At 37.4% G+C, this 20,649-nt stretch overlaps 3 protein-coding genes and 1 non-coding gene across 8 annotated transcripts in view; 2 read left to right on the top strand and 2 right to left on the bottom strand.

Annotated features, from left to right (window-relative positions):
* Positions 1–4,982: 4,982 nt before the first annotated feature.
* LOC126870224 (ras suppressor protein 1) lies at positions 4,983–7,286 on the top strand. 2 transcript variants are annotated; one of them, XM_050627742.1, is made up of 8 exons: positions 4,983–5,227; positions 5,796–5,846; positions 5,920–6,040; positions 6,100–6,218; positions 6,286–6,368; positions 6,454–6,568; positions 6,658–6,790; positions 6,858–7,286. In XM_050627742.1, the coding sequence occupies exons 1-8, from the start codon at positions 5,083–5,085 to the stop codon at positions 6,940–6,942; spliced, it is 852 nt and encodes a 283-aa protein (XP_050483699.1). In that variant the 5' UTR covers positions 4,983–5,082; the 3' UTR covers positions 6,943–7,286. The 2 variants fall into 2 exon arrangements, with proteins under 2 accessions (XP_050483699.1, XP_050483700.1); XM_050627743.1 differs by having other exon boundaries at positions 5,170–5,317.
* Positions 7,287–8,191: 905 nt separating this feature from the next.
* Positions 8,192–8,273, bottom strand: Trnas-gcu (transfer RNA serine (anticodon GCU)). The gene has a single exon. It is a non-coding gene; the product is annotated as a tRNA-Ser (tRNA).
* A 430-nt stretch (positions 8,274–8,703) lies between these two features.
* On the top strand, positions 8,704–14,978 carry LOC126870219 (tubulin alpha-1 chain-like). Its single transcript, XM_050627734.1, has 4 exons — positions 8,704–9,874; positions 10,465–11,294; positions 11,452–11,615; positions 11,695–14,978. Exons 1-4 carry the CDS (start codon positions 9,700–9,702, stop codon positions 11,822–11,824), a joined length of 1,299 nt encoding a protein of 432 aa, XP_050483691.1. The 5' UTR covers positions 8,704–9,699; the 3' UTR covers positions 11,825–14,978.
* The window catches only part of LOC126870209 (protein neuralized), a 112,353-nt gene continuing 105,169 nt past the window's right edge, over positions 13,466–20,649 (bottom strand). For all 4 annotated transcript variants that reach the window (XM_050627707.1, XM_050627704.1, XM_050627706.1 and 1 more), the window contains exons 3-4: positions 19,968–20,536; positions 13,466–18,691 (exon numbers count right to left, since the gene is read on the bottom strand). In XM_050627707.1, coding sequence (XP_050483664.1) covers positions 17,563–18,691; positions 19,968–20,536 — 1,698 coding nt within the window. In that variant the 3' untranslated portion in view covers positions 13,466–17,562. The remainder of the gene's footprint in view (positions 18,692–19,967; positions 20,537–20,649) is intronic.

Here is a 20,649-nt window from a genome sequence, read left to right as displayed (position 1 = left end):
TTTTAACAGAATTCAATAAACAACAAAAGATCCTTCGTTTCACAGAACTATGCGAAGAACTATATCCAATAATTTCCTCGCCGTGTTGTATCAAAGCTATAGAGCTTAAAGCAACAAGTTGTTGAAAATAATCAGATTAAAACTGGTATCAAAGGTACACCATAAATCTCATTGATACTTACTACCAACCTTAATCGCAACCAACCAACTTTTTAATTTCTACATCGACTTACTGTTTCGTTCTTCGTCTTTTAAGTTAGGTAGCTCCCCAGAACAAGAGGAACAAGACACACCAAGCGAATTAACTTTCAGTCTTAGTCGGCTGATAAACGGCCTCATATGGGATATCTAAATATCACGAAGGCTCTAAAAGTCCCGCGCAACCTCGAGCGCGAAATTTACGTTCGATTCGCATCCATCGCGGGCGAATATAAGTGTCGAGGCGCTACGTCTTCTGTACACCTCGGGCGTTATAACTTCGGCAGTTGTTACTTATAAATTATCATCGCAACAGTTATAACTCATAGATCGTACGACGCCTTATAACTTATAGTCGCGGCCGTACAAGTTATAAACGCGGTACATGTAATTTATATGTTACGTGCTGCCGATGTTATAAAACGTCCGACCGACCAACAAACAGTATTATTCGATACAAGATTATAATACGCGTCCGACAATCGCCCAACGTCCATTTCTTTCTATTGCAACGATCTCGAAGATGCATTTATATCGGAGCTCGTGTCATTTTGCATTTGCGTCTCCATCCGATCGTGCCGAATAAATCGATGCGCGCATCTTTCTGCGCATAACGGGTCACGTGACATTCACTTCGAAAAGAAATTGCCGCTTGATCTTCTCGAACTTTGATGGGTTCGTGCTTTGATTAAAATGTAAAAAGTAATCGTTGACAAATGACGGATTTCGATAATAGTTCTTTGCATATCTTCGTTAAGTAATATTACTCACATCGCAAAATTTAGGGAATGAACATAAAATATAGTAGGGGACGAAGGAAAGTTTACCTAACCTATGTAAGTGATACAGAAAGTAGCACAATTTTATGAAACAGACTGTACATTTGTTAAGAGCAAATGAACAAATATAATATGCATACTACATTTCAGAATAGGCGACTGTTAACAATATGGTGAAAAATATCTAATACAAAAATTACCAATATGCGCATATACGCAAATAAATCACTTGGCAAATATGGTGAAAAATATCTAATACAAAAATTACCAATATGCGCATATACGCAAATAAATCACTTGGCAAATTAAACTTTCTTTCGTCTACTACTGCAAATCGTTTATCGTGCAAAAATAAAAATTGCTTCCTGTTACTATGCCAGGAAATTAAAAAGTTTTCAGAGCGATAACGGAGAAACTTCAGAAGCCTGATAGACCCGGAGGAAGTTAATGAACGCTATCCGCCACTATAAAAGCTCCTTCAGTGCCATGATCGTGTGGATGATTTCCGCCATTACGGATATAACAGAAAGAAATGTCGCGACGTTTAATCGACCGATTCGAGCGTTTTTTTACGGAGTATGAAACGAGATTTGCTTTTTCAGACAACGATGACGGTAAATTAACCGATAATGTAGCTTGGTACTGATTACTGGATAGCAATGATGGATGCAGGAGGGGCATCCCTCGAACAGCTCTGTCCTTTACGCTGTACACCAAGGTCGGTAACCTCAGGACGCCCTCAGGTACTCTTTGGCGCCACACTCTTCGTACTTTTAACGCAGACAAGGTACAGGTCGACTTACCGCGTTGTCCTGCCCTGTTGGTAGTGATGGGTTGTCAAGCACTTCCAATCGCATCGGATACGTGCGTGTGGCGAACAATTCGAAACACTTCGAACAGGATTCGATACGCTAAAACTGCTAAAAGCTTGGAAGTCTTGGAAATCTTAAAAGGCATAAAAGTCTTGGAAATCTTGCAGATCTTAGAAATCTTGTAAGTCTTGGAAATCTTGACAATGTTGAATGTCTTGAAAGTCTTGTAAGTCTTGGAAATTTTGTAGGTCTTAGAAGTCTTGTAAGTTTTGGAAATCTGAAAAGTCTTGAAGGTCTTGCAAGTCTTGGAAAACCTAAAGATCTCGAAAGTCTTGTAAGTCTTAAGTCTGGCGAGTCTCAGAAGTCTTGAAAGTCTTGTAAGTCTTAGAAATCTTGTAGGTCCTAGGAATCTTAAAAGTCTTGTAAGTCTTAGAAATCTCAAAAATCTTGCAAGTCTTCAAGATCCTGATTATTCCGATAAAACGTGAAAGCTTGAGGTGTAGTCAATATTTTACAAGCATTCTAAATGCTTTAATCCAAACAGTATGTATCATTGACGTTAAATATTAAAAAGAATTAATTGAGAAAATTTAAGATATCAGAGACGCGAACAACTTTCCAAACTTTCAGTGAAGTGAATCGAATTTTGACAGTCTTGAAAAACATCGATTCGTTTCGAAACTGAGTTTCCAATACCCATCACTGCCTTCTATCACTACCATCGCTTTGTTAACAAACAAAACACCGCGTGCTGGCCTCGAAGGAGCGTCGCGATTCTTCTGGGTTAGAATCCTTCGGGGAAGGAGCTGCCTAGGATTTATACGAGGGAGGTTGAAGGAATACACGCCGATGGTAATCGATGTATACGATCTCGAGGAGAACGTCGATTATACCTGGCGATCGAAGTAATTTGATTAATTTTCCAGTTGTTAGGTTAAGTATTATCGCTGCTGATATTTTCGCGTGATTAATGTTGGTATTGTTGAAGTTGACTCGTGATGAGGTTAGATTCGCGATAATTCGAACGATGCGCGATTTTTGTCGATCGAGAATGATTTAAGTGGGAAAAAGGTGCAATGCGCTTTAGGAACAGAAGATGAATAATAGCCAGGATAGTTAAATTAAAGTTTGGGAAGATATTTATGAAGATATTTTTATAGCGTGCGGAATACTACGAGGAAGAGATGGAGATCTTATAATTGGGTTTTCATATTTATGCTTTATGTAAGTATCTATTAAATTACTGTCACGGTTTTCTTACAGTACGCGATGAAAGTATCTTTCTAAAGTATTAAAAATATACTGGCGGCCGTAAATCGGACGTATAGCGTATGTTCTCTAAACAACGTTTATATTTTTTATCGAATATAAACGATTATATTCCGTATATTCGAATTACCATATATTCGAGAATTATGCATGGATTAGCGTTCACCAGTTTTCTTCGCGTTTTAAACACACAGCATCCTATTTACAGTTTACTACAAATAGAAATAAAAACAATTTTAATACCGAAGAATCTCGTAAACGTCTTTATGGGTATAACTTCATCCGTCAGAATTATTTCATAGGTTCTCCGACATACAACGAATAAGAATTAAAAATATTAAATGTTCGTAATTTTTTAAGCTCAGTCAGAAGCAAGTATAGTAAAAGTAAATAGAGAGTATGAGTAATAAATAAAATAAATTTGTAACGCAAGAAGAAAATATTATTTCGAATGAAATATTTCATATAAAAATGAAAAAAACGCTTTTGAAAAAATATTTCAGTCTTCTTGCGTGTTTAAAATATGCAGATATGGGCATATGAGGAAAATGAATCGGTGTCAATCAACAGCCGGAAGGTGTGTGTCTTCGGTCCTTGATCTCGTTCCCTTTAAGAGCCGCGAGTAAAACTCATTTTCTGCTGTTCTTATTTATCATTAATATCACTGAACGCACATCGCTGTTCCACTGAAACCCATCTTGGAATGCGAGCCGCTCCGATTTCAACCGCAGTTCGACCGGGCAAAAATTCTTAACATTGCTGAAACCGGCCGATGAGGTTATCGCATCATTCGCTCGATACCGGCCGGTAATTACGAGACGCAATTACATAAACCGCCTTTTTATCTTCGTTAATTAGTTACACACGCGTACGACGCTGCATTATGTATATCGCCGATTAATGCTTCGTTACTGCTCGCTAATCGTGCTAATCGTCTCGATTATGATCTGTCGGTAATTATTCGGAATTGCATTGCCTACCTTCTATACGACATAAAACGTATCTACGTTCTCTGTATATACGTAGGTAAGATGTTAGGTTTCATGGGTTTCACGGATAGGTAAGAATGTATTGTGGGATTAAGTTAGTACGTAGACGAGATGAAATGGTCCTGAAAGAAGATTGAATTCGTGTCGCCATCTGTAGATGGATCAATAACTTGGGTGGAAACGATCCTTGGGTAAGAATTGTATATGAAAATCCATAGTAGGATAGTTCTATTAAAATATGTATATAATAGACTATTGTGAAATATAAGAATTCACCACGTTTCCGATATAAGCTTAATTTTATAATTTTTTAAAAAGTGCAGTAATTTTTATATATTTTATATTTTATGTATATTTTATTTATATTTATAATATATTACAAGTACGCGAAGCTTTTGCCAGCTGACAACGTAAAGCTTTTATTTCGTGAATAAATTTAATCATTCCTATTCCACAAAATTAAAAGGAAAAGTTAAATCGCAGTAAATATACAGTGTATAATTCATTACAGAATATGAAATTTACCAGGATATGGCAAACAACTTTGAAGTCTCAAAACATATGCACGTACATATCTTACAATCCTAAAAAAACATAAATTTGCAATATTTTGATTCCGCCGCGTGACCAATACAAGTAAAGCACTTTTATACGAGAATTACGATTAAAAATTTGTAATTGCTCGATGTATAGTACAGTGTTTTGTCTCCCGTTTTCGAATCGCCACTAAGCGCCTGTTTTCTACCAGCTATGTGCAGCTTGGTACGAATGCACGTCTTCTGCGTTCGCTGTGCGATTGCATATTCTTCCCAACAGAAGCGTTGGCGAAAGAAATGTGCATATAGTTCTGGCGTTTGACCGCTAGAGGCGGTAATTTGTGATGCGTGTTTTGACTGAATTTCTCCCATCATCAGCGATCTCCCTAGTCATCTCTGATAAAATGAAGTCAGTGAGTCGTGTCGTGTGTCAAGTTGCGGGAGGTTGCGCGCATGTTTATTTAAAGCTTACTGACGTGTGTGTAGAATTGCGCGCGCAATGAATCAGGCACCAGTGTCGTGTATTCCAGCGGGGAAGATGTCAAAAGCGAAGAAGGTGCTCGATGAGGCCCGCGAGATCCAGAATCCGGAGTTGGATCTCGCGGATAAGAGTATCTCGACGTTCGAGGAGATGCCAGGATTGCGTGAGTCTACCATATCTTCGTGGGTCTCGTTCCGTTCGCCAAATTAGGCAACTTGTCCTGACTGGTTTTTGGAGCGGATGGAAATCCGAGGTGGCCATTTGTTGCTTGTCCACGCTGTGGGCGTGTCCACGCATGCGCGGACAAGGACTTTGAAAGATAATACTTTAAAAATCTGGAACATTGTTAACAAAAATAATTTTTCTTTGTGAATTCTTTCACATTTAAATTAAGATAAATGTTTGCAGTATCATTACTGACATTATTATTGAGTATATTCATATTATTTTATTAACTATATTTTATTTATTGTTTTGAATCACATTTTTAAGTTCCAAATGTTTGAAATGATGATTGTTTTGTTAACAGGAGTGATGTTTCTTTTTAATTTCTAAATTAATATGAATATCCACTCAGTTGTTGATATTGTTGATCATATTCATCAATTTAATAATAATTTTAATTAAATTAATAATAATTTAATGATATTAGTTCATTTGGCAATTTGGAACACATATATTTAAGCTTTAAATGTTTATGATGGTAGACCAAGATATTTTTTCTGTTTCAGTTAATATGATTAACATTACAAGGTTGACTTTGAGTCACAATAAAATTCAAGGTAGATTTACAAATATTTTTACACTTATTTGTGACAAATTGTATCTTTTACTTATATTGTTTCCTTTATACAGCTGTACCGCCAGGTCTTGCAAATCTAGTCAACTTGGAGATATTGAATCTGTTTAATAATCATATTACTGAGCTTCCAATTTCATTGTCACAAATGCCAAAGCTACGGATTCTTAATGTAGGGTAAGTTCTTCATTTGAATTATCGTTAATTTACAACATTTTATTTAAATACGTTTACAGGATGAACAGATTAGATGTGCTCCCACGTGGATTTGGTGCTTTTCCAGTATTAGAAGTCTTAGATTTAACTTATAATAATCTAAGCGAGAAGAATTTACCAGGAAACTTTTTTATGATGGGTTAGTAACATTTTAATGTTTCAAGATTATATTTAATTATACATTCAAAGAATACTTCTTTTTACAGAAACCTTAAGAGCACTGTATTTAGCTGATAATGATTTTGAATATCTACCTCCTGAAATTGGACAATTAAAAAATTTACAAATTGTAAGTAATAGCATGTTCTTGTATTAAAATCTGATTCTGTTCCTCTTATTTATTCTTAGCATTTAATTGTGTGTTCCTATTGCAGCTTGTATTGAGGGAAAATGATTTAGTCGAATTACCAAAAGAAATCGGCGAATTAACGCGACTCAGAGAATTACACATTCAAGGGAATCGATTAACAGTTTTACCTCCTGAACTAGGTATGTATACTCATGTAAAATAAGATTAACTTCTTTAAAAAAAAAAGGATGGATCCAATAAAAAAAATAATCTAAATTTAATAATTTAGGAAATCTGGATTTAGTAAGTAATAAAGCAGTGTTTAGAATGGAGTTTAATCCATGGGTTATACCAATAGGCGATCAACTGCAAGTTGGCATTTCTCATGTTATGGATTACATACGTTCTGAAACATATAGATAGTATGTATTATCTACTTATTTTAAACATAAGCGCTTATTGGGGTATCTTATAATCGTTTCTTTCCAGTGTGTATAGTCGACACCAAAGCGCCAAAGGACCGCCACCGCCGATAGAAAACGACAAGAGTAAGAAAATATCCCGTGTCCGTTAAAATGGAACAGAAAATGATTAACTAACACCATCAAAAATATTTCTAAACTAATATAACTTTTTTTAATTCGCTCACTGCCAAGAATCTCATAGCTTAACATATTTGCAATCTAAGAGGTGCCTTAATGATTAACACAGAAATAGATGTCACACATTTCAATTTTACAACCAGTGACACATGTACAACATTAATTATATATTATATATATAATCTACTGTTATACTATTCAAATTTGGTGATTAATATATAATAAATGCTATTTTTATAATAATTAAATAATAAATATAATTTGAATGAATAAACAATATTTTATATAGAATGAAACTTAGGAGTTTTTCCTTATAGCAGTTTTGATTTTTATTTATGACACTGCCTGTCTGTTTCTCCAGATTAAATGTAACTGCATGCCATTTATTTCTGTCATATATAACTAACATGCAAGCAACAATTAACTTATCGAATTTGCTTCACGCACAATGTTTGTACAAACATATGCATGTATTTCCCACATCTCACATTTCATACTCCTTACTTTATTTCTCAATACTAACATTCGACATCTAATATTCCCTATCTCATACTACTATTCCACCTCTTACATCTAGCATCCTTCATCACGACCTACTTCGCACTTTCCAAATTTATGTCTAACAATTCTACTCATTCAGATTAGACGATTTCCTGTGGATTTTGTGAGTAACGAATTTCATTTTGTGGGATAACGAATTAATTTTGTTTGTGGGAAAAACCGATTTCTTATGGATCTTGTTAGAAATTGGTGAGAAATGAATTTCATGTTATGGACTGCATTGTACGATTTGTGGGAAAATTTCTTTTTATTATTTATGATGTTTTAGAGTGTAAGATATGGGAAATGAATTTAGGAAAATTGATAGTTTGACTTTGGATGTAGGGAAAAGGGCGTAGGATATGGAATGTAGGGAATACACGGAATGTGAGATATGGTTTAATAAATATTGGACGTAGGATGTAGGGAAATACCTATAAAGAATATACTGCAACATACCAAATATGGAAATATGAGATGTAAATTGAGATATGCGCTGTAGAAATTAGAATGAAAGATATTCCATATAGAAGTGGAAATACGAAATAAATATATAAATATATATATATATATTCATTAGTTTTAATATTTAATAAGTATATGATTTCCTATATGAGTGTTACGTAAATAATTCGAAAAGAACAGATCAAATTCAACAAAATGTTACAAGCAAAAAGTAATCGACGAGGATGGGATTCGAACCCACGCGTGCAGAGCACATTGGATTAGCAGTCCAACGCCTTAACCTCTCGGCCACCTCGTCCGCTTGATGTAGGTGAAAAAATGTTCTTGCAACAGGGGTGATCAGCTTTCAGGGGTAACTAATCTCTTGAAAAAGTGGACTTTATTCGTCAATAGTAACTGCTACCATATATATTTTAACAATCTTTGATAGCCTTCAGGACATTAAGAACATTTTAGTAATTTCAAGATACGTTACACATTAATTTTTTAATTTGTTATTACTTAAGGCAAAAATTCTAAAATATTAGGATATGCTTATAATGTTAATATTTGTATAAAAATATATGTACCATATAGTATTAATCTATGTGTAAGCTACGTAGAAAGCCAAAGATACTGTAAGTACTGATAAAACAGAATAAGGGGTAGTTCAATAAAAAGCTCGTTCTTGTAATGATTAAGCAAAAACAGAAAATCTAGAAATATTGTTCAATTACAATTACAATATTTTTACGTGGAAAAAATTAAACAATTGTTTTATTATTTACCCGTAATTAAATTCCTAATCCTATTCCTATGAATTTCATTCTAGAAATAAGTAGTTTGGCAAATTTTTAGGTGCACTTCTGAAAAGAATTTCTTAAGGCTGATATTACCACAAGTACGAGGAAACTTGCTGACTTTTCATTTTCAACCAAACAAACAACCCAATGTTTGCAAACAATCATTGAAAATGTAAATAAACAAATAACAAAATTGTAAATGAACAAAATGAGCAAGCCAGTGTTTGCAAACAAATCCAAGATGAAAAATTGGCGAGCCAGCAAAATTCTGGTCGCTCGAAGTTTTCGGAAATTTCGTAAATAAATAAACCAATGTTTATAAACGAAGCTTGAAAGCGTAAATAAAAAAATTCATATTTATAAGCGAAGCAGGAAATAATCAAATAATTTCTTGAAAACTCAAAATCAATGTAAGAAGCGATTCTGCAGTTTGCAATTGAAACACCGTATGTTTCATTACAAATTGTTATTTCTTAGCAACGGAAACAAAATCCTTTCACAAAATGTGTCGTTCATTCAGTTGAATTCGGACGTTCATCCTGTGAAGATTCGTCTCGCCTATCTTTTCTTCCACCGATTACCGATAATTCGCCATAATGGTAATTATTTCTTTAATTTTGTCATCTACGTATAAGAAAATATTCCAATAATTACCTGTAAGAATATATAACATTTTAAGGTCCCCAAACTTATACAAAAAGATTTACATTTAGTAGAAAGCAAACTCTAAATTATTTAATCTGCTCATTATTAATTTATGTTAATAATTTATATCATATATAATAACAGCGCGTGCGTTATTAAATATTAATAATTAATTTACATATATTAATAATATAATTATAAAATTGGTACGAAAGAAAAATAATTTTTAAAGAATAAATTTATCTAATTTTTCAGCGTGAAGTACTGTCGGTCCACATTGGTCAAGGCGGCGTCCAAATGGGCAATGCTTGCTGGGAATTATATTGTCTGGAACATGGCATACAACCTGACGGCATGCTTCCGCCTCAGAGCTGTTCTAGCGATGAGGGTTTTCAAACTTTCTTCAGCGAGACCGGCGGTGGAAAATACGTCCCGCGAGCTGTATTTCTGGACCTTGAGCCTACAGTCATTGGTAGTTTTAATTTAAATAACATAAACTTTATTTAAAAATTACTCTGTGCAAATTATCTTATAGTTCTTTATCGTGTCATACTTTATTCTAACCTAATCACAAAGAATGAATAAATATTACTTATTCAGGATACTACAATATATATATATATACATATGTATTTTGCATAATATATGTATTATAAAATATTATATATTATTTGAAGAAAATATGAAAGTAAAAGAAACTAATTTCCACTATATACAATCATTCTTTGCTGTATACAAAGTTTGAACGTAGAGACACACTACTTTCAATCATATTATTTACTATAAGCTTCTCTGCAAACATAATACAATAGACATACTTTATACGATATATAAACAGACCGTGGATTTTTATGAATTTATGGGAAACTTGAAGATACAAAAACGCACAGAATGCGCATGGAAGAACCATATAAAGTATTCAATTTTCTAAATTATATTTACAATCTTACGAACATACATAAATATTCGCAGTCTGATTATAAAATATGATACATGTCATAAGAATCTAAGAAAGTGACAAAAATCTCGATTTCCAACATCTCCAAACGTTCTACATTTTAGACGAAGTTCGGACAGGAACCTACCATCAGCTATTTCATCCCGAACAGCTAATTTCCGGTAAAGAGGATGCAGCGAACAATTACGCTCGAGGACACTATACTCTGGGAAAGGAAATAATCGATCTGGTTCTGGACAGAATTCGCAAGATCGCCGATATGTGCACCGGTCTCCAAGGATTCCTAATTTTCCACGCATTCGGTGGTGGTACCGGTTCAGGATTCACCAGCCTTCTAATGGAGCGCCTCTCCATGGACTATGGCAAGAAAGCTAAACTCGAGTTCGCCATTTACCCCTCTCCACAAATTTCCACCGCGGTGGTAGAACCTTACAACGCCATCTTAACTACGCACACGACACTAGAACACTCGGACTGCGCGTTCCTTGTCGATAACGAGGCGATCTACGATATCTGCAGGCGAAACTTAGATATAGAAAGACCAACCTATACGAATTTGAATAGATTAATTGGACAAATAGTGTCTTCTATCACGGCTTCTTTGAGGTTCGATGGAGCTCTGAACGTGGATCTAATGGAGTTCCAAACGAATTTGGTCCCGTATCCCAGGATTCACTTTCCTTTGGCTACATATGCGCCAATTGTTTCGATTGAAAAAGCTTATCATGAGCAATTGACGGTGATGGAGTTAACGTCGTCTTGTTTCGAGCCTGCAATGCAAATGGTCAAATGCAATCCACAGAGAGGAAAATATATGGCGTGCTGCTTATTATATAGAGGTGATGTGGTCCCGAAAGATGTGAACGCGTCTATTGCGACTATTAAGACGAAGAGGGCGATACAGTTCGTCGATTGGTGCCCCACTGGTTTTAAGGTAGACGGATTTTATTTTAGTAGTGAAAGAACTTGTGTTTTATGAGATCTATAATCGTTTTTATTTGAAATATTCTGAACTGATACCATAGATAGAAAAATAGAAATATATTTTGAGGAAAAGTAAGGTAATTAAAGACGTAAATTTGATTTTTTAGGTAGGAATTAATTACCAACCACCAACAGTAGTTCCTGGAGGAGATCTCGCCAAAGTACAACGAGCGATGGCATTGCTTGCAAACACTACTGCAATCGCTGAGGCATGGACCAGACTAAATAGAAAATTTGATCTCATGTTCGGCAAACGTGCATTTGTTCATTGGTAAATTATATATGACCGTGATACAAAGATGAATTAGGAAAAATTAAATTAAAATTAAATTTCAAATTTCCAAATCTAGGTACGTGGCAGAGAGTATGGACGAAAGTGAATTTAACGAAGCCAGAGAAGATCTGGCCGCTTTAGAAAAAGATTACGAAGAAGTTGGCATGGACTCGACGGACGCTGGCGAAGGTGAAGATGAAAACTAAATAGACGACATGTTCCTGTCAGAAAACCATCTTTTTACACAGGAATATTTTAGGAGAACGACCAATTCCCACAACTATTTTGTATAAACTGTACACTGTTTTCGTTGATTTTGTTTGTACTTGTCATTGTTTTAATAGATAGCATTATTTTTAATGTACATATACACATTTGTAAACTTTTATATTGTAAATAAAGGTTTATTTTTTTCTAAATTCTTCTATCTTCGTTTAATACTAAACTTTACAAGATATAATAGAATAATATTTGATAAAATCTCTTTCAACATTTTTTTTATCTATTCCACATAAATCAACTTCTTTGGACTATTACGTTTCATTAATAATTTACTATCAATAAAATTGTTCAACTAATTGGTCTAACTTGGCTAAACTGTCTGCTCTTGAAATAATTCAGGTATTCTTATAAAGAAGAGGATGATACAACTGGAGGAAGACACAAAGATTCATAGATATTACAGGCTTTTTATTGTGTAGGACAGCACGCGGCTACACGAATTATATTACATATGTATAAATTCGTAATCGACAGCTTTACAGTTACAGAGAACTTTTATCGCACATAGAATCATCTTTCAATCTCGAGGGGAGGGACAAGGGTGACATCTTTTCTTCTATTTTTTTCCATTTTCTTTCTTTCCAAACCACGACGTAACGGACAGTACACTCGGTGTAATAACATGATATGAAAACGCGCTTCGAAACGTTTCCATTGCAGGCAACGCACGCTTCGAAATTGCTTTTCTTCTTTCTCTTTTTTTTTTTTTTTCTTTTGTGCGCATTCTCGCCGAGTGGTACAAGACAAACTCAATAATAATATAATCAATAATAATAAACCTAATAGTAATATCGATAATAGAAATAATAATAAAAAAATAATGATAAAATATAAAAGAAGATCTAGACGAGTGTCCTCGCGTGACAATCGAGAAAAGGAAATCCCAGCTTGCTGGTCGAGTACGTCTATTATATAAAAAGAAAAAAAAAAGAAAAAGATGCGTTTGCGATGAAAAAACGGCGAAGGATGATGAATGTAGGGGAACGTGAGAAGAACCACAACGACGATGATGAAAAATAAAAAACATCGATCGATCGGTACACCGACATACAATGATAATATATCACGACGACAATGACCCGGTGGCATCAACGAGAGCGTCTGTTCATTCGATTCTTAGGATAATAATCAATATATAATATTTATCTAGAATATCCTTCATCGACAAAGAAAAAGATACCATCGATCGTTTTTGTTCGTAGGTTCACACGTTCAATGGCGGAACTTTATTCTTTCTTATTTTCTTCTTCTAGATTTTCTGGTAAAACACGAAACAGGAAGAGCAAATATTGAACGACGTTTCGCCTGTGACACCTTTCATCGAAGTCAAACGCGATCACGACTATTATGATTCTATCGTAAATAGAGTATCCTAATAAAAAGATTCTCGTTGCGCGTGTCACGTGACTTGGTATGCTTCTGCTCGACACGCGCCATATATTAGCAAATTCTTTCTTTTAAAACTTTGTATTTTATAAAATTTCTGTTCATTTTCTCTCATTCACATACAAATACACCTACGCGATCCTTTCATACTTTTTTATCTCTCTTTCTCTCTCTCTCTCTCTCTCTCTCTCTCTCTCTGTCTCTCTCTCCTTTTTCTTTTTCTTTCTTTTTCTCTCTCCCTCTCATACTCTGACCGCTTTTCTTTTCTTTTTCTTTTAGAGACCATCTTTTTTCTTTTTCTCCTTAATTCAAATACAATTATCATCATCATTATCATCATCGTTTATCTCATCATTTCTTTTTTGGATTGGCAGGCAAGTTAAAGCTGCCGCTCGCTGGACTAGAGATTTCACTACTCTTTATTGCGCATCCGTTGTCCGACGACAGTATTCTTCTTTCGCTCCTTGTGTCTCTTTCTTTCTCATTGTCGCTTTGCTCTCGCATCTCCGGGAACGGCTAGGAACCGCAATCCCAATTTACGTGATGTGACCTCTCTCATCTCTTCCTGACTCTTTACGATATCTCTGTCTCAAGCTTTCTTTTCATCTTTCATTCTCTCTCTCTCGCTCGCTCTCTCTCTTTCTCTCTCTCTCTCTCTCTCTCCAGCGAATGTTTCTTTTTTATTATTCTTTATCTCATTTTAAATATATATGCTGATGAGCATTTCTTCGCCAGGCGAACAATTTGCCTTCATCGACAAATACGTTTGTCAGGGGAAGAGCCGCTCGACGCTAATCATTACTTTTCGCCGGATTTTTCGATATCACGCTGTGAATAATCGTTGAACGAGCAACCACAATTCCCTTTTAACTGAACACATTGAAGACTAATTCTTGCGATTTGTGATACGTTTGTTTTAAACTTGAGCAATAAAAATTGGAAATTAAAATTAGATAGCTTAACAAATAATGAACTTGGTTCTTTTAATTTTGTAGAGACTAGACTGGTAAAGTGGCAGTTGTGTTTCTGTATATTTCATATAAGAAGTATTTAAGTACCTACATCTATAGAACATATTACACGAATGTCCAGTGTCTTGAACGCAACTCAATATACATAATTGTTTCTTACATTGAAATACATAACCAGTGTTTGATTATTGTCAATACAACTTAGGCATAAAGTATAATACCTCATGTAGTCTTGCCCAATTCCAAACATTAAATAATATCAAATTTTTCCAATAAATAAATTCCATCAAAAATTAAAGCAATCTCTTATTTCCTACAATTCTTAATTCTCCTAAAAACGGCAAAGAGTTAACATCTAATTTCCGTTCAAACGCATCACAAACACGGTTTAAGCTCGAGTACTATCAAGAACCAAATTTCAGGAACCACAAGATCAAAGACAGGTATACCGATATGATAAATAGCGTAATAATTGTGTTGCTCGTCACTTTACCCTCACAAACGTTTGAAACGCCATGATAATTGTGAGCTGGGCTCAACGGAGCGAAGGCGTAGAGCAAGGATTATTACCGGAAACGAATCGAACGGATCGGGAGACGAACTTCTGGCCAGGGCGATCTCTGTCGATCGATAGGAGGAAGCTCAGACGAGCAACGCGAGTCACGCGACGCGAGATGCCGACTGTCGGTAAAATGTCTATAAGGCACGGCCTCGAGGACGCTCGTCTCTCGTCGTCGTTAGGATTTCGTTCTTTTTTTACTTGATTTTTTGCGTCCGTGGGCCGAGTGGAAGAGAGAAACGTCGCCGTCTTCGGCTTCGTCTCGCTGCTGTACGAAAATAAAGCGCTCACATGGAGAGGATGATCCTCGTGTACTCGACAGACCGTGCAACAAAATCGTTGTTATCGTTCCACGGCCAGTCGATTCGATATTTCGTCCGCGTCAAAGAAACGCGAACTCGTAGGGGCAGTAATTACTCGTCCAGGCAAATTACAATCGCAAAATGCTTGCTCCAATCGTTGGACGATGATTAGAATGATCGAACGAGACGCTACGAAATTCTATAAATCGCTTTTAGTCCATAACAAATGAGAGACTCGATGGCCGAGAAAGGTTAGGTCCAGATAATCGAAACTTAATTGTTTGGCTTAGTTAAGTGTATACGAATGTTTTGAGGATTCGAAGTTCTTGGAATTCGATCGTCTGCTTGGCTATCGAGCACCTCAAATAATTCCATTTTAGTCGTCAACACTGATAAAAGCCTCTAAACATTGCCCCTTAGAACGCTATGCAATCTAGTGTATAGTAACTTCGCTTGTACTTTTGTCGTCAATAAAGTTAGGAATATAACGCGGAGATCTGCGGTTAAAGATATGTTTAGCGTCTCGCTGGATCGCTCCTTATGATGAACAATTTTTATACAAATGATTCTTGGCCTTTGTTGCCCTGATTTTTGGCGTTTAGAGGTTTTGAAACTTGTACTATATGGTTTTGAAAAACTAACATTGTAACTTCATCGTTTAGATGAACTCTAGTTCTTTTTCTTTAATCTTGTGTAATGCAACTGACTCAATGTATAAATTGTTTCTCGCTATAATACTAGGCAAGGTCTCTATGATGTCAGATAACAAAGCTAATATCAAATATAGCACGAAGGATTATTTTTCATAAAGATTCTACAATATTAAAAGAGTAGCGAAATTATAATCCAAAAGAACATTATTTACACTCGAAAACCTCAACCCTCGCAAGTAGACCAATTAAACGTAGATTCTGGATAAAAAACATGTCGCTAAGATCTGCACATTGCAACTGCCAGAGACGAGTATACATTGTTTCTTCGTGTAGCATTTGGGGGCGCGCGAATTCGGTAGAAAACGGTAATGCTAAGTTCTAAAACGTATCAAAAACCATCGTCCTTCTAAGGCTGGCTGCGTGGAGGACTGCGTGCGAGTTCGTATTGAAACGTACGCAGAGCGGGGGAGGAATCATACGTGTCGCGTTGTTTCTTTGGTAATACGTACGACGTTTATACGTAGTAGTCAGTTATACACACACCACAGTTATTTATGGTCGCTTGAACCGCTAACAACTTCAAAGTTATACATTACATATCCAGGCGTTATTGTCGAAAGTAACAAACAAGGAAAGAGACGCGTACTCGCGCGTCCTGCAAGCTCGAGGACACGATTGTGACGCGGTCGTTCCAACTTTGCGAGAGCAAATTAAAAAACGAAGGAGTAAAACGAATAACATAAAAACCCAGATAAGGTTGTGAAAGCGACGTAAATTCTAACTTACACGCGCCCTACGGCGCCTGCCTTAATAATCACACGAGCTTATTTTACTTCATTGTTAAATAAAATAAAATTGAATCGGTCTCGACTGATCCAGATGGCGCTCTTTTTGGAGACGATGGTCTGATCTGTTCACAGCGATAAAAAATAATGATACCCATCGTTAGGGTGACTTTTCTCCATATAAGAATAACGTGACGACCACTATTGTCGTTGTAGAATCGTGATAATAATATTACTAGTCGTACAAATAAAAATAATAACTAAAGGTTGAGAATAGTAGCAGCAGTAAGTGGTAATGATAGTAACGGTAGCGATAATATATATACTATATATAATGTCGATTGTGAAAATATCTAAGATCAATGTTACTCTCTTTCTTTCTTAGTTTCTTCATTCACTCGTTCCTTCGTCTTTCATACGTTCACTCATTCCTTTTGTTCTCTGCCAAGCTCGAAGGCGTACACAGAATCTTTATGTCACTCGTTTGCAACCGAATACGATAGTTCAACGACACTGTGCGAATCTCATTGACGTTACAAGGACAGCAAAACCGCCGATGAACCAGAACCTCGCAGTCTTTAGGGTTCAACGAAGATACTTCGCGTGTTCTCGTCTCACAATCCTATATCAATTTGGTGGTAATAAACGCGATTGATCTCATCTTTTCATCTGAGTTATCATTTCTGCGTCATCTTCACTGCTTTTTTAAAGTTCTAAGATCCTGAGAATCTCGTAACAACAAAACTACTCATCATCAAATAGGACCAAATTTGCAGAAGAATGAGCAGAAGAACAGTTGGATGCTTCTACGAACTTGTTACCGAAGATATTACTTATCCTGAGCATAAATATAGTTTCCCCACAGACGAGAACTCCAAAATATCGTATGCGATGAACTGTACGACAATGGCGGCGGTTGTTTGTTCCGAGAGAAAACGAATCAACGCGATTTGGTCGGGCATCAGCCCCTGGAACCGTTCCTTCCGCGGAGTGGCTGTGCCGTCGTTCAGGATCTATAGATACGGATCACATCCCTAATGGTCGCTCTACAGAGTGGGCAATGTCCGCCACCCTTGCCGCACCACTGTTGAATAGCGCAAGGGTAGCACATACACATGTGACCGCACATGTACAGCACACTATCGATGCTTCTTTCATAGCAGACCGAGCACTCGTTTGGCTGTCCAGGCGTAGGTTGAAGGCCTTCGCTCCATTGCTGCAGGTGGGAAGACGCCTGAGAGGTAAGAGTACCGTCAAGACTCTGGTAATTCACTGGCTCCACGTACGTAGAGGAACCTGTACTGGCCATGGTGCCTGTCAAAGGCGGTGAGGACTGTCTGGAAGATCCAGGATGCGACGTGGACGCCGTAGACGCCGTGGACGACGAAGCAGTGACTGCTGGAGGATGCACGTGTTGACTCCTATGCCCAGCGGAGGCGTAAGTAGGCTGTGGCGTTGATGAGGACGGTGTAACATAACCAGTCTGAGGAGGAAGATTCACCACCAGTACGGTGCCTCCGCCAATGGCTGGTTTGAACTGAACCATCTCGGAAAATCTGGACAGTTCTGTAGCTGCGTTACTGTGGTTGCAGTGCTGCTGTTGTTGTTGTTGCTGTTGCTGCTGTTGTAAGATGGTAGCTGGCGATGGATTGCTTTGGCGCTGTCGCGGTGGTGACGTGGGCCTCTCAGCCAGCATCCTGACTCGTTGCGTGCTACCGTACACATCGAAGAACGCCCACAATTGAAGACTTTGGTCCACGTGCATCACTACGTTCGGTGGTCCGCCATTCTTACTCATTTGAACTTCGCCAAAGTGAGTTACCGTGAAGGCTATCTCGTCACCAGGTTGAGGGCTGGATGCCACATCCTTGGAGACTACCCAATATTCTGGACGATCCAGTAGTAGATCACTGTCGTCGGGTAGATCCTCGGCGGTTAGCCGAGCTGGGTCGCAAGAAGTCAGACCTAGAGCCAAAGCACCCACGTACATAGGCTCTGTAGCGAGGATCTGCACGACCAATCGCTCCCCCAGTAGCAGTGGCTGGCTCGTAAACGCATAGCCGTGACAGAATTCCGTGTCGGTCCGCGTCGCCACGCACTGCTGGTTACTGAAGCGGATGTTTCTACCTCGGGTCCTGGAAAATGAAGGAAGCAAGAATCCATTAGAGGATGGTCTACTGCGGAACGGTAGCCACGTTGGAAATGTCAGTTTAAAGCAAGCTGACGTTGCCTTGATGTTTAATGTCGAAGGATTAGGATGTGGGGGAGAGATGTCACGGTGTTGATTTGAAGTCATTTATTATGTAGGTAGGTGAAGCTTTTACGTGGCGAGCATAATAGAAGATCTTGTAGTTAAGTGAAGGGAAGTTTAAATTAATTCTAAGAATGTGCATATTGAGTTTTGAAAACTTAATTAGTTGTAGCAATGAGATAATATCATGAGAGAGATGTTGAAAGAGTTATGGATTGAATTGAGCAATTTGCACTATGTATACTTTTATAAATTGATCATGTTTAATCAACATTCAGGATTTGATAATTTATAGAAATTCACAGAATACTTAAAAATTTCGTTTAGAGTACATTTATATGAGGGAAATAATTAAAGTGTACATAATTTCAACGCGAAGTACATTGAATTTTCCAAAAAGGCCTTGTTAGTATTCACCCATTGTAAAGCCACACGGAACAGACATAACACGCGATGGTAATCGACGCGAGTTAGAGAACAAATAACACCGGAAGACCATTCTAACTGTACAATGTGGCTACGAACGAATCAATAGCAGCCCATGGGATTCTTACAGTCTTGTATCGTGCTAATTCAATTCTTGTCACGATTCTTATAATTTAAATTATCTGAAAGCTTCAGAACAAAACTGGTACAAACATTCTACTCAACCATATTTTGCTTTAGGTGAGATAGAACATGGACCTATCGATCTCTTCCCGAAGTGCCTTTTTTTTTATGCCAACAACATATATAAAGAACTATCAAATCGTGAAAATCTTCATCTATGTTCAGCACTGTCTCGTTATATATATATTACTCTATACTAGGATAAAATAGAACCTATTAATCTCTTCTTGAACCCTATTTCTTACACCAACTATAAAGCCGTGTCTTCGCTGAAGCAACAACGGCCAACCTTTCGATACTCTTTCATGTTTCTTGAGAAAGTCGTTAGTGTGGACAAACAAGCGCCGACAAAACAGCTCCTCGTTTTTGGTGCTTCAGTGGAGACTCGGTTTAGAGTTCCAAAGTTTGTAAAAAGCTTCATTTGTGATCATCACAGTCTCCAACCACCATTATGTTCAAAAGGGTTAAAGCTCGATCTTATGATCATGGTGCTCGATGAGAAGATGCTTTTGATGCGATTACGAGACAAAGGGATTCCCGAAGATACTCACAAGTGGAAGGGTAACGGCGTGAAGATGACACCGGCAGGCTGAAACCTGAGTCCAGGTAGCTCGACGTCGGGCTCATGATGGATCGAAATGCCCTGCATGGATGGAACGATGATCCTCTCAACGTCTCTGCTCGCGTTGCTCGCGTCGTCCATGGCCGAGTGCCTGCTGTGCTGCGCGTTATCCTCGTTGCTATGCTCGGTGCCTCTCCTGATGTTGTTGAAATGTTGTCTGTTAGGATCGACAAACTCGATGGCTGTGCTGTTGCCATAGACATCGATGATAGCCCACAATGGACCTCGTGTCTCGATACCGCTGAAGAATACGCCCTTTTCCTCGCCATTCACGCCGAAGTGCACGTCCCCAGCGGACGTGACGTAATAGAAGAGTACCGTGTCCCTTTCGGCGAACCTCTCGGCCATGGCCTTCGCCCAGTAACCGGGTTTGTTCGTCAAGTCCGGACAGGCGTACCTTGGAAGGCCATTTCGCAGGTTGATCGGGTCGTTGCTAGTGAAACCGAAGCGAATCACGCCGCTCCAATTATCCGAGATCTCGAGGAATTTAACACAAATCTGAAAAAAGAAAAAAGAGATTGGTTAGAATAAAACGAACTTCAAATCGACTCAGCGGGAAATTATCTTAGCTTTCACAATCCAAAGATTAATTATAAATTTCACGCTGGATA

Source organism: Bombus huntii, chromosome 10 (genome assembly GCF_024542735.1).
Source record: "Bombus huntii isolate Logan2020A chromosome 10, iyBomHunt1.1, whole genome shotgun sequence".
NCBI lineage: Eukaryota > Metazoa > Arthropoda > Insecta > Hymenoptera > Apidae > Bombus > Bombus huntii.
Note: the sequence above shows the minus strand (reverse complement) of the source record. Positions and strands in the feature narration are given on the sequence as shown.